Genomic DNA, 12,537 nt, shown 5'->3' on the forward strand with positions numbered 1-12,537 from the left:
TCCAGGCCTGAGGTACACACACATACACACACACACAGAGTGTGTTTATGTTCTTGCTTTCTTATTCAATTATTCAATTAATTCAGTGTTAATGATCTTTTATTTTCAAATGATGATCAAAGCTGTGATTTTTACATACTGCAGTGGTGTAGAAGCTTCTATATTTTCTATTTTCTATATCAAGTTATATGTTAACATTAGGATGCCAGCACATAGTCGCAAATTCAATCTTATAAAACAGGCGTGATTGATGGCACTGAGATTTATTGGGCTTTTACTGTAGGCCTACTTTGCTCATAGGATTTTACACTCTGTGTGGAATCAATAGATCGTTCACACCAGCACTGATTCCCATGTGGGACAGTTTCTCTGCTTTCTGCCAATCATGCTACCAGAATGACTGATGGCAACTGGCAAAGATTGTGCTATCACAGCCAGTAAATTTCCCAGTGCCTCCAGGTTGTAGGGATTGCAAGGTTGTAGAGCATTTTAAAGAGCTAAACCCTGCATCTGTATTCAGTTTGGATGCACTTGTGTGTGTGCTACCTGTAGTACCTGTGTACCTGTGGACCTTCCTTTTAGCAGGGAATTCTTTATGGCGGGCAGGTAAAAAACTATTTGTTGCTCCCAATATGAAATGATGTAAAACTGGAGGGAAGGAAAAAATATAGAGAGATGCTTTTTGTACCAAAAAAAATATCACAGGTTCTTATGAAATATCAGACCTTTCACTGTTTTGGTTATATTTTGTAACCCTACCACTAGAGGATCTTAATAACATAAAAAAAATTGGGATAGTTTAAATTGCATTAGGTCAAGTCACTACAGAGTATTACTGACAATGAAAAATCATATTAGAACATAAAAGGAGCCGATGTGATTTCTTTCGCTAGGTTTAAAAGGATGTGGGGGGCGGGGGGAGCACGAGAGGAGGGGAGAGAGAGACTGAAATATCCAGCTTCAGTACCTGTTAGAGCGCTGGATGGCCGGGTGATCAGATTAGAGGCGTTAGGGTACATTAATCTGTGAGGGAGCGACAGACTGCCACTCACGCTGCTCTGCACACCGCTCCCATTAATCGGCGGCGAAGGGGAGCGGAGCACATTTGGTGTTGACACGCGTCGGGGACTTACCTCCCCCCACCCCTTTTTCTTTTACAATGGATACCTGCAGGGTACGAGCCTGGGTGTTTCTGGTCCTGTTGTGCCAGGATGGGTCTTTGGCATCGCAGTTCCCGACACAGCTCATGTAAGTATAGCCCTTAATCCAATTTCCAGCAGAAGCCTAAAAATGTTCTGGTGGGCAGACTTCTTGTTTCAAGTGTTCGTCGTTTAGAGACAAGTAGCCTATTATACATCTAATGAGCCACTCACGGTGTGTAGTGCCTTACAGTAGGCTACGTGCGCACCAGAGGGACAGGTCTTTTCATTCATGTACCTAGCAGTGGTCATGTTCTGGTAGACACGTCTGAGGGTAGACAATATTTCAGCTTTTCTCTGGCAGCACGCTTTCAGGCGGTGATTAATGTTGGTTACCATAATGGGTAGTTTGTCGCCAGTGGATGGCTCCCAGGGAGCGCCGTGACAGCTCCTCTATGAAGTTGTAGAGGAGTTTTACAGTGGCTTTAACTAGTCCTTTTTCCTATGTAAAAATGACAAAAGTTGGACATCGTGTGGCTCTTGCGAGTTTGGAGTTTATTAATTCCCCAGTAATAATACAACAATGTTCTGCCCAAATATGACAAAATAATCGTTTTATTAAATGCAAAGTCAGAGCTATTGGACTATTATGTTCCTTTGTGTTTTAGATTTCATACTGAGTTCTCTGGAAATCCATTACAGGTTCAGGATGTTTTCATTGTTCTCCAGAAAAGCTAATTCAGAGCCACCCAAACAGTCATTTTGTGACAATATACGTTTACGGTGTTTTCATAATTGAAAAGCTTGCTGTGTTTACAACAATAAACATCACTTTTACAGCATCAGAAAAGATTTCACTGTTTTCGAGTGTTATAATACCCATCAATCCCTTTTGTACAGGTTTTAATCATGTGGGAGTCTTGGTGGGGTTGAACCTTTATTTAGGCCTACATTTGGATAATAATGCAGATAACCACAAATAAATACTTTTAAAAATGTGTTTAATATATTTTGACAACCAATCAGGACAAAGAGCCAGCACTGCGGATTGGATTGCTTTAGCAGAAAATACACATTTCTATATGTACCCTTTGGTATACACACAATTAGCAAAAAATACCTGCATTTGTGCAGCCTGATGGTGAAAGCAAAGAACTAGCCTACTCAGTAGTTAGCAGCTCCTAAATTTGCTTGATGCTCAGTGTGAAATGCATCCATCATTTTACAGGTGAAACTGATTCAGAGGGTATAGGGTACAATATAAAAAATAAAAACACCATTTGACTGCACCTTTTGTTGCTACACGTTCTCACTCCTAATGCCTCGTGCAGACTACACGACTTTCAGCGTCGGCCGATGACCGTGCTGTTCACACTTCACAACTTGCTGCCTTGTGACGGGAGTCTACGTGGCTGATCGGTTTCAGGGGGTCACACACTACACAAGCTGACAAGGACTCACCCGACGATCTCCAAACCACGTTAAGAAAACACACATGAAATGTGAAACAGGAAATGCGAACCTACACACGAAACAGCTGTTGTTTGTTATTATAAAGATACCAATTATAAAGACAAAAAATATGGGTGAAAGAATGGATTAGCACACACAGGTAGCAGGGATTGTCTGTGCTACAGAGAGCTGGAGGTGAGTAAAAAGTGTTTTGCGGTGAAAAGCAGCTGCCTGCTATGACATGTGCCTGCTGTCATTGGCTGGATGTGGATGTCGAGTCGGCCGACTCTTCCAGATATTTAGCATGCTAGATATCTGTCAGATGTTGGCAACGTGTCAGAAATGTGTCGGGGAGCCGTTTTAATGCGTCGTTGTGAAGTTCACACGTAACGACTGCCGACCACCAATCGACTGCTGATTTACCCCCGATCACAGCCTGACGATAGCCGAGCTCGCCGAGCGGCAAATCGGGCTAAAAATCGTATAGTGTGGCTTAACTCGTCAAATACTACCACTTGGTCAGTGGCCCTTCGCTTCAAAATTTGACACTGTAGGTAACCCTCTCGCATTGTATGCAATGTCCAATTATACTTTCAAAATTAAGTTTGCATGGTTAACATTGTGAAACAGTCACACTTACATTAGGTTTAGGGACAAAAACTACTTGGTTAGGTTTAGGAAAAGAGTTAAGTTACGTACCTGATGCAACAAAAGTAGGGTTAGGGTATGTTCACTTATGTATGTTATTTAAAAGAAATCATTTACTTTTGGTTTCACACCGTTGAACAGCAGTCTCCTGGGTTAAAGTCCTGTGTTTGCTTATCCCATCCATCCATCCATCCATCCATCCATCCATCCATCCACTTGACTCCATTCCTCAACATGCCAGAAATTACACTATAGGGGTACCTACAGGTCATATTTTGAAGCGGAGGGCCAAGCGGCAGTATTTGACCACTTGGGAGTGAGACTGGGTTGTAGTGCTTCTATTGGATTTGAGTGCGAAGAAAACTTGCAGATCCCTGCATCCATTCTAATTGCACATTACACTAAGCTGACAGTCTGCCTTGGGTTTGCTATGGCAATGGTGACCATTCAATACGACCTTTCTCACTACCTTTATATTTCTGTGGCTTCCCTTCTGTTTTGAGTGGTTGCTGAATTCAGTTTCTCTTAGAAGTAGAGGAGGTTGTAGGAGGCTCTTCCTTTGAATCCTGTGCCGAGTAAAATCTGCAGTCCAGATAGTTCCTCTTGTTTATCACTTTTGCAGTAAAAAAACAAATATTCCTGAGATATATATTCCTTAATGTTGAACATGTAAATGAGAAATAAGAACTAGTAACATTATAATAATAGTATAATAACAGTTTTTGTTTGGACTGTGCATATTGATGAGTGTTTGAACATAGACATGACTAACATGAGCCAAAATGAATTAAAATTAACTGGACACAAAACTCCACTCATCAAGCGCATTCTCCTGGAATACAGTGATCAAATGGATGGAAAGAAAAATAACTACTCTCTCTAGTGCCAAAGTGATGGTACCATAGCATCTCTCTCTTTCTTGTATTGTCTCTCTGCCTCTCTTTCTGTTTTGCTCTCATTTGCTCTTCCTGTGTCTGAAAAACAATGTAGGGCAGTGTCTGACCCAGTTGCCATTTGTATGTGAGTTTGTCTGTGTGTGTGTGTGTGTTTAATTATCCAGCGTTGTACCAGAGGCTGCAGTAATCAAAGCCCAGCAACCAGAGCAGAAAAATTTTGCCACCTCAGCTCAACAACAATGACTTTATTACTGTTTAGGCATCTTTGAATCACCATGTTACTTTACTTTTTTTTAACTTTACCATTGAAAAGTGCTTCCATTGTACTGATATCAGTGTGATGAGTTTTTCCATATGGCCAATTTCACAAGAAGATGTGACTGCAAAGGTTCATTTTAAAGTACACAGTGAAAAGTCTATGCGTTCTGTATTGAACATACAGAATAACACATGCACACATGCACCAAGGCCTGAGAGTTTATTTTACAGAGACTTGTACTGGTAGCAGTAGATAGAACAGAAGCTAAACTCTGGAGAGATGGCCCTCTGCTTCTCTGAATGTCAATTCCCTCGAAGCACAAGTGGCCTTTCAGGCTTTGGGGTCCAAGGTCTACTAAAATACCTTACAGTCAGTTTGCTGTTTGTAGATTTGGGCATAAGGAAGGGTGGGGCCGATGAGAGGAGAGAAGAGGATCAAAAGAAGAAGATAATTTAAGAGGAGAGAATAGAGTCGACGAGAGGCGAGAAGGGGAGAGACATTTTCTCAACACATCATGCATAGTTGTAGTTAGTTGAACTACTTTGTAGCATGAATCATAAAGAATTTAATTTACTGGCCAAGCATCTTCACATATAAGTAATCTGACTGGTTCTGTTGCTCTCAAATGCACATTGGATGTACACGTACAGTACATGTATCTGCAACAGACTAAGCACAAGTAAATAAGTGAGTAAGTGCATTTTGTAAAATATAGCACCTTTCACAAAGAGGTCACAAAGGGCTTTACAAGAGTAAAATATTAGAAACAAGACCATGAAAACAGTAAAGAAAAAACAATAAAACATAAACAACAACACCATAAAAAACAGTAAAAAAATTAAATAAAACAAAAAAACATAAGAAATAACAGACCTTAAAAACTCACAAGATTACGCACATTAGACAACACAAGGCGAGACAAAGACCAGTTTGAGTAAAATGGTCTTCAGAAGAGACCGCAGAACTTATGTCAATAGGAAAAGCATTCCACGGTGTGGGAGCCGCCACTTCAAAGGCACGATCACTTTTAGTTTTTAGTCGAGTGGGAGGAAGACCTAAGTGACTTACTGATGATATAATAGTGGAGCAGGTCAGAGATAATGTATATTGATATATCATTATTAACAATATCAATTGAGAAAACAATCTCACCACAAGGTCTATTTAGTAGCTATTCTGGGGCTTTTGATTATATCATGCAATCTTCATGGGAAGATAGAATTTGCAATTATGGACTTGACATAATGGAAAAGACAACATGCATGAGAAGTGTTCAGAAGAAATTAAAAATTAAATGTCTAATAGTCAAGAATGAACTTTGATGCTCAACATCCAATCAATTGCAAACCAGTGTATTAGGATCAGAAAATAATTGTTTTTATTTAATATTAGTTGACTGGTGTGCTAGTTAGATAGTAGCAAAAAAGTCACAGTCGTATCCACCATATTAAAAGCATAATGTGAGTGATTTAGTATAAAATTTCCATGATGAGAATTGGAGCAGCAGAGGTGTATATATCCTGACTTTTAGTTGCTAGTTTGGTTCAAGCTCCAAAAATCCTGAATCCAAAATAATCCCCTCCTAATACAACTCAGATGGGTCTTTTCCGATCCTCCCTTAACTTCCACACCTTTCAAACTCCATGCTTGAGTTTGCAACACATGGGTTCTAACCCTGGTGAAATCACAAATGTATCGGCTGATATTAGCTTATCACTGGTATATCAATATTGCGGTATATGTTGGCCAATAAGTAACAAACAACTGAAGTACAGAAACAAAGATACGTTTAAGTTAATTAGGAAACAGTGTCATTACCTAGTTTGACTTCCACAGAGCACTGACAAGTTTTATTTTCAACTGTAAAATTTAAGGGATTCTCGACAAAAATGTTGCATGTTGGATGGAGTATGCGATTCTAAAGAAATCCAATACCATGCAACACCATGATATAGAACAAACCACTACACATCAAGTAATATCACTAATGTTAGCTAAGTTCTGGGTTACCAAACTGTTGCTACAGCGGCTGCTGCAAAGCTAACATGCAGAGAGGATGAGACGGTTTCCCAGAGCCAGCACAACAGCTTCAGCTGCTACTATAGCTAACATCACAACAACAGCATATCTTGGCCAAACTAGAAAGTAAGTTTAGTGTCCGTGGGCAAGTCATTTAATGTTACCTGACACAAATTATGACTGGAATGGGTGGAGTAGCGTTGTGTGGCTCTGTCCAACAACAAATATTGTGAAATATCAATACTATCTGTCTAGAAAACAGTATTAGGCAATATTCCCCACTCTTGTTTCTCAGATGTTTTAGAAATGGATAAACAAATCTCATGCTGCCTTTATGGTTGCGGATAAGCTGGTTGGCAGTTCCTGGTCAGCCAGCACCACTGGTACTTTTGTATCTGTTGGCAGCTGAAAGATGAGTACCCATACCACACCATAACATAAAGTACTACAGTAGCTGGACATCTATGTTAGTTTTCCTTCACATAGCCATAACGTTCTGCCAAGCCCCAGTCTGCAGTGTTGTCCACAAACCCTAAACCAAGGGTCGGCAAATAAGTGTGGCATTGGGCCAAATTTTTTTCAAGTCGTTACATGGCGGGCCAGGGCATAAGTTAGTCAAATTATTTCATATCCTTAAATACCTATGTGTACGTTTATCTCAGTTGGTAGGAGTGGGGCTCCCGTTGGGAGGGTTGTATGATCGATCCCAACATACGGTGGATATTGTTTTCTCCCTTGTTAAACAGATTGATTATAAGGACACTTTTACACATGCTCACAATAAAGCATATGCTGCAGTGTGTGTGCGTCCCAGCGTTTGATCCGCATTCATAAACCTATGGACACTTCATTTCCCTGAGGAAATTAATCAGGGGAATCCAATCACACGTTTACTGACTTTTTTAGAGGTTTGTCAAGCAAGCCAGAGACTCTTTTGAATGTCCTTCAGAAATTTTCAGTTAAGTAAAAGCTCTCAATAAACTCAACATGAAGAATTACTTAAGAGGAAGTGATTATGTGAGTAACTGTAGCTGTCATGACTGAGATCTATTTCAGCACCAGCTGCTATCAATTTTTAAAATCTTTTATTTTTCTGCTATCAAAGCAATCTGCCCGTGGGCCGCCTATTGCCGACCACTGCCTTAATCATTAAGGGGTAGCAGCTGAATTATGGCTGACCCTGCTCTAATATCTCCACCTACCCTTTCTTTTCTAAAACAATTTCACACTGTGCTATCCCCTCGGGTATTCCCCCTCTTGCAAAGCGTCTCATATTTTTCTGTAAGCGTTCTTGCTCCAAATTTTCCCCATCCACTGTTTATTTTGTGTCCCTGATGCATCTTTTCCATTTCTTTCTTGGCTTCTTGATCTTCTGTATGTTTTTTTCTTTGTTTGCTTCTTACCCACTCCCTCTACTGTCTTGCTTCAGAGTAGATGCTTTGTACACATACTGTAACTTGCATGACAATCATTGCACTATTGAAATGACAATTTGTGAGGAATATTTTCTATGTATGCACATCTGTTTCTCTATGCTTATTCCAGTTTGTATATGTGAGTATTGTAATAACAAAGACGCATAAGAATAATACATCTTTGCCATTCAGGAGGATCATGGCTGAGTCTGCGTTAGTGTGAATGCATGGCAATGAGAGCATCTGTATCCCATGCCAACCTGTTATCATTCTCATAAAATATTAATGGCACTGTCTCAGTGTGCAGTGTAGGTGTGTGCAAGCATGTTCAGCTATATGGTGAATTAATGCATCCACACGCACACAAGTAGTTTGCTCCTGCAATCCTCTCATACCAGGTGTGCTTCAAGATGAATCAGCCAGGTCTTTGTCATTCATCTCTCGCCTATCTCTATCCATGGCCACTGTGTTCAAAAGGAACAGACTGACATACTGTGTCAGTGTATTATAATGCATGCTGTGAGCTTATTGTGGTTTGACAAGATGATTGGAAGATGATGAGAGGAAGGTATAATCTAGTGTGGGGCACCAGCAGGCTGGACTTTTTGATATACAGAGAAGCACGTCTGTCCTGGCCATTTCCCACCTCTCGCCTGTCCACTCACATCACTGTCTCTAGTCACAACACTGGCTGACACTTATTGGTATTGGTTGACTTCATGTTTGAACTTTCAGAAAGTAATCGTATTGGTTGACATCCAATGACATGTGTTTGATTAGATGTTCCTGGTGATTCGTTTGGTTGCCGTTTTGCTTGACCTATCAGAATGATTCTCTTTGGCCTTGTTTGTTTTTTACGCTGTGATCATCTTGTTAGATGATGGATGTAAGATAGCTTGACTGACAGTTTAATTGCACTGTGAAAAGTCTGTGATGCCTCTTCTAAACTGGTTACATCTCAGTTACAAGATTGGTTGTGTGCATTGCTTTGTCCCATAGGATTAAAGAATGGGTTGATCAGATGCAGAAAGAGCTTGTCACCCTGGCAGACACAGCCACAGCTGGGAAGAGACTCACTCAGGTATAAACACTACACACACATGCATAAAGAGAGAGAATAATCCAAATTGAACACTTGTATGGACCGTCACATATATCAGTGGTTCAAAGAAGTTGCACCATATCTTACTACTATACTATATATACTATATATCTTATATATCATACTCAGTTGTTATACAGGTAGATTTTTTGTGTGAAATAAAACCAATTTCTGATCATTATCAAATCATCAAGCGTGTGATTTTATATGTTCACTACTTTCCATTTCTGTCTAGATCTTTCTGAGAAACCAACATCTGTACAGTGTGGAGCAAAATGATGCGGAGGAGCTGGTGGCCAGAGCAGCCACAAAAATTGAACAGCTGCTGCGGAAGAGGTCTGCTGCCTTGGAGGTACGACTCACCCCACTTAGAGGAACCAACTGACATTTAATATAGTACTATGGCTTTTTGTGATATGGTAATGTTTGTGAACGTCTAATCATACAAATTTAATGATTAAAACAAATTATATAATTATTTTCAGTGGCTTTATTGACCTGAACAAGCCAAGTACATTTAGCTTACATGTGAATTTTGGTGGACTGACGACTACCAGGCTCCTGGACAGATAGAGTAAACTAAGAAAAGATATTTAAATGTTCAGACTTTCCACTGGAAAATATGCCTGTTGTTCTCAGCAGTTTGACTTCAAAAAAGGACAGACCTGGATTGAAACCACAACACTGAGCCTGAGGGCTTTAGCTGCAGCATACAACTCCTCTGATAGTTCAGTGTGAGAGAAAAGTTGTAATCCAGAACTCTAGTAGATATTAAGATTGAAAACATCTTTTTTAATTTTATGCCTCTATTTCTTTATTTGGTCTTTTTATATTTTGCATTTAGATAGCAAATATACAACCCATTGGACTAATCATTGCTATATTCAGATTAGATAAGAGTAAATTAAGTTGAGTTGAATGTCTATTGGATATCTACTGATCTTGTTACGGTAAGTGGTGTGGAGAGGCAAGTTGGCAAGGTTGGAGGACCCAAACGCAGGACGCAAGGCAGAGGAGGTACAGTTCAATGGGGTTTAATACAAACTAAAGGCGAGCACACTTACAAGCAGAGTGGTTGATCAACAGAGTCCAAAAACAGGTTATCCAAACAGAAATCCAAACAGGTGAAAATCCAAAATCCGACATGAGCAGGGAAACAGAGAGACACGACGAGGAAGACAGGCAACAAGACTTAACACTGGGGAATCCACGCACAGAAGGTAACACGAACATCACAAGACAGAGCATCTACACGCAACACAGGGAGACAGCATACAGCTCCGTTGGTGGCCCAGACGATTCCTGTTCCTCGTGCTCCGTCGGTGGATCGACCGGCACCAGCTCCGCCGGTGGTCCGACCAACTCCTGGTCCCTCGTCGGTGGTCAGGCCGACTCCAGCTCCTCGTGTCCGGTCCATGGTCCCCAGCCCAGCTGTCCAGTCGGTGGTCAGGCCGACTCCAGCTCCCCGTGTCCGGTCCATGGTCCCCAGCCCAGCTGTCCAGTCGGTGGTCAGACCGACTCCAGCTCCCCGTGTCCGGTCCATGGTCCCCAGCCCAGCTGTCCAGTCGGTGGTCAGGCCGACTCCAGCTCCTAGTGTCCGGTCCATGGTCCTCAGCCCTGCGGTCGTGCCCGTGGTCCTCAGTCCTGCAGCTCAGTCCGAGGTTCCTAGCCCAGCTCTGCCTCCTGAGGCCCCAAGCCCTCTACGGCGGTCTCCTGCTCGGCTTCCAGAGAGGTCTCATCTTCGAAGGCCTCTGGTGGGCTCCCACCATCGCCTGAGATCTCTGCTGAGTCTACTAGGGAGGTTTCACCATCAGTGCCGACCTCCCGTCTGGCCCCCAGTGGGTTTCCAGCCCCATTCTTGGCCTTCCTGCCGACCCCCTGAACTGTTCCTGCACCTCTCTACGTGTCCTGCATTTGGGTCCTCCAACCTGCTGAACCCTGTCTACCACCACTTACCGTGACAGATCTTTGAAACTCCTGCATTAAAGGGACTATATGTAAGTTTTTCAATGAAATTAATCAAATTTTCATTGCCTTATTGTCAATGGGCTCAAAACTCACTTAGAAATGAAGCACACACCTGTTTTCTCTGTTGCTCAGCCACTATTCTGCTTTTAATATGAGGTCACCAGGTCGGATTCAGCCCTGTGCGTGCTCCCAAACCTCTCTCGTACTACAGCAACAACACAGCAGCTAACGACATGTCCACTAACACCATAAAATAACTGGCTCACACCAAAACACAGGCTCCACGTAAGGATACAAAACAACAATAAAGTTTTATGTGCCGAAGGCCATCAGACCAAACAGGTTCAGATGATGTCGAGTAAGAACAAAGTGAACATTAAAAGCTAAAGAAACACAGAGAAAGTCACGTTAGCTCGCCGGCTAACGCCGAGCAGTTGCTGATGTTATCCGGTGCAAAGTTATTTCCACATTACTTCACCAACTAATGTGACCCATGTTACTTACATCCTGTGTACCACTGTTGATTTAGCCTGCAAGAAAGGATGTAACGCAAAAAGCAAATGTGGAGCAATTTGTTTACTAATGTTAGCCTATAGTGATGCAGCCAGGAGCAGCCAGCTAACGCTACGCTACGTATTTACCAATTCTCAGGTACACAATTTCACCACCTGTCCATCGCTGTAACTAACGTGACCCACATAACATAAAACACTGCAGCAAAACGGTCACAACAACACAGAGCAAGAGCCATCCACTGTCACTAGTTACAGTAAAGTTACTTACTGCGGTCTAACTGTTATAAAGTGTGACACAATCTCATTATAATATATAGCTATTCCAGCTCACTAGCCGTTTCATTATCATCCAATACATGTAGCTGTGCTGATATTGCGGAATCTCCGGTGACAGATTCACAGATTGTAAAGATGGTTACTGAAAAGTAGCAGGCGAGCTAACGATGTAGCACGTCGGCTAAATGCAATAAATGTAACGTTATCATGTAACGAGCATGGATTATTTCAACCTACAGTTGATAAAACTATTACTGTAACGTTGCAGTGGGAGTTTACCTGAGTTTCCAGCTCTGTCTGTTCTCCCTGTCTGTCTATAGCCGCTGTCACTCTATTGTGGAGTATTGTGCCAATATGCGGCTGGCTGCGCTGAATGAAAGGTACGGAGCCGGTGTTGATCTGCCTCTGAGACGAGAACGCTAAAGTAACAGAGCCTGAACATGTCTGAATGAAAAGCCACAGCCTGCATGCAGGTGTTCCTGCGTTTATTGTTGTAGTTCTGCATGAAAGTGGTTGTGTTTCGGATTACGCTCGCTCATGAGTTCAAGTGAGCACGCGTACAAGCACACACCTGGTTGCAATCATAGAACCGCACCGCTAGTGGCAGCTGAAAACTACATAATGCCCCTTTAATAAAAAAATTGGGGGACAAATTATATATTATGCCCATTTAGGTCAAATTGAATCGTAGCTGTAAATAGAAAACTAGTATATAAATAATTAATTTTAAATTAGCTGATTCACAAATTATTAACCAAAACATAAAGCATCCTGTTGCAGATACACCCCCATGTGGCTATTTATTTCTTTATTTATTTGTCTGGTTTCACACCAGTGTAATAGCTGTG

General features: G+C 41.6%; 1 protein-coding gene across 6 annotated transcripts in view; it reads left to right on the top strand.

The window, feature by feature from the left end:
• LOC123962189 (voltage-dependent calcium channel subunit alpha-2/delta-1) overlaps positions 1 to 12,537 on the top strand; it is a 70,675-nt gene continuing 58,138 nt past the window's right edge. For 5 of the 6 annotated variants that reach the window (XR_006822881.1, XM_046038163.1, XM_046038164.1 and 2 more), the window contains exons 1-3: positions 980 to 1,248; positions 8,828 to 8,909; positions 9,166 to 9,282. Coding sequence is in view for 5 of the 6 variants with exons in the window: in XM_046038163.1 (XP_045894119.1) it covers positions 1,160 to 1,248; positions 8,828 to 8,909; positions 9,166 to 9,282 (288 nt within the window). In the remaining variant the exon portion in view is untranslated. Of the gene's footprint in view, positions 13 to 979; positions 1,249 to 8,827; positions 8,910 to 9,165; positions 9,283 to 12,537 lie in introns of those variants that run through there. The other variant, XM_046038165.1, reaches the window with a different exon arrangement.

Source organism: Micropterus dolomieu, linkage group LG22 (genome assembly GCF_021292245.1).
Source record: "Micropterus dolomieu isolate WLL.071019.BEF.003 ecotype Adirondacks linkage group LG22, ASM2129224v1, whole genome shotgun sequence".
NCBI lineage: Eukaryota > Metazoa > Chordata > Actinopteri > Centrarchiformes > Centrarchidae > Micropterus > Micropterus dolomieu.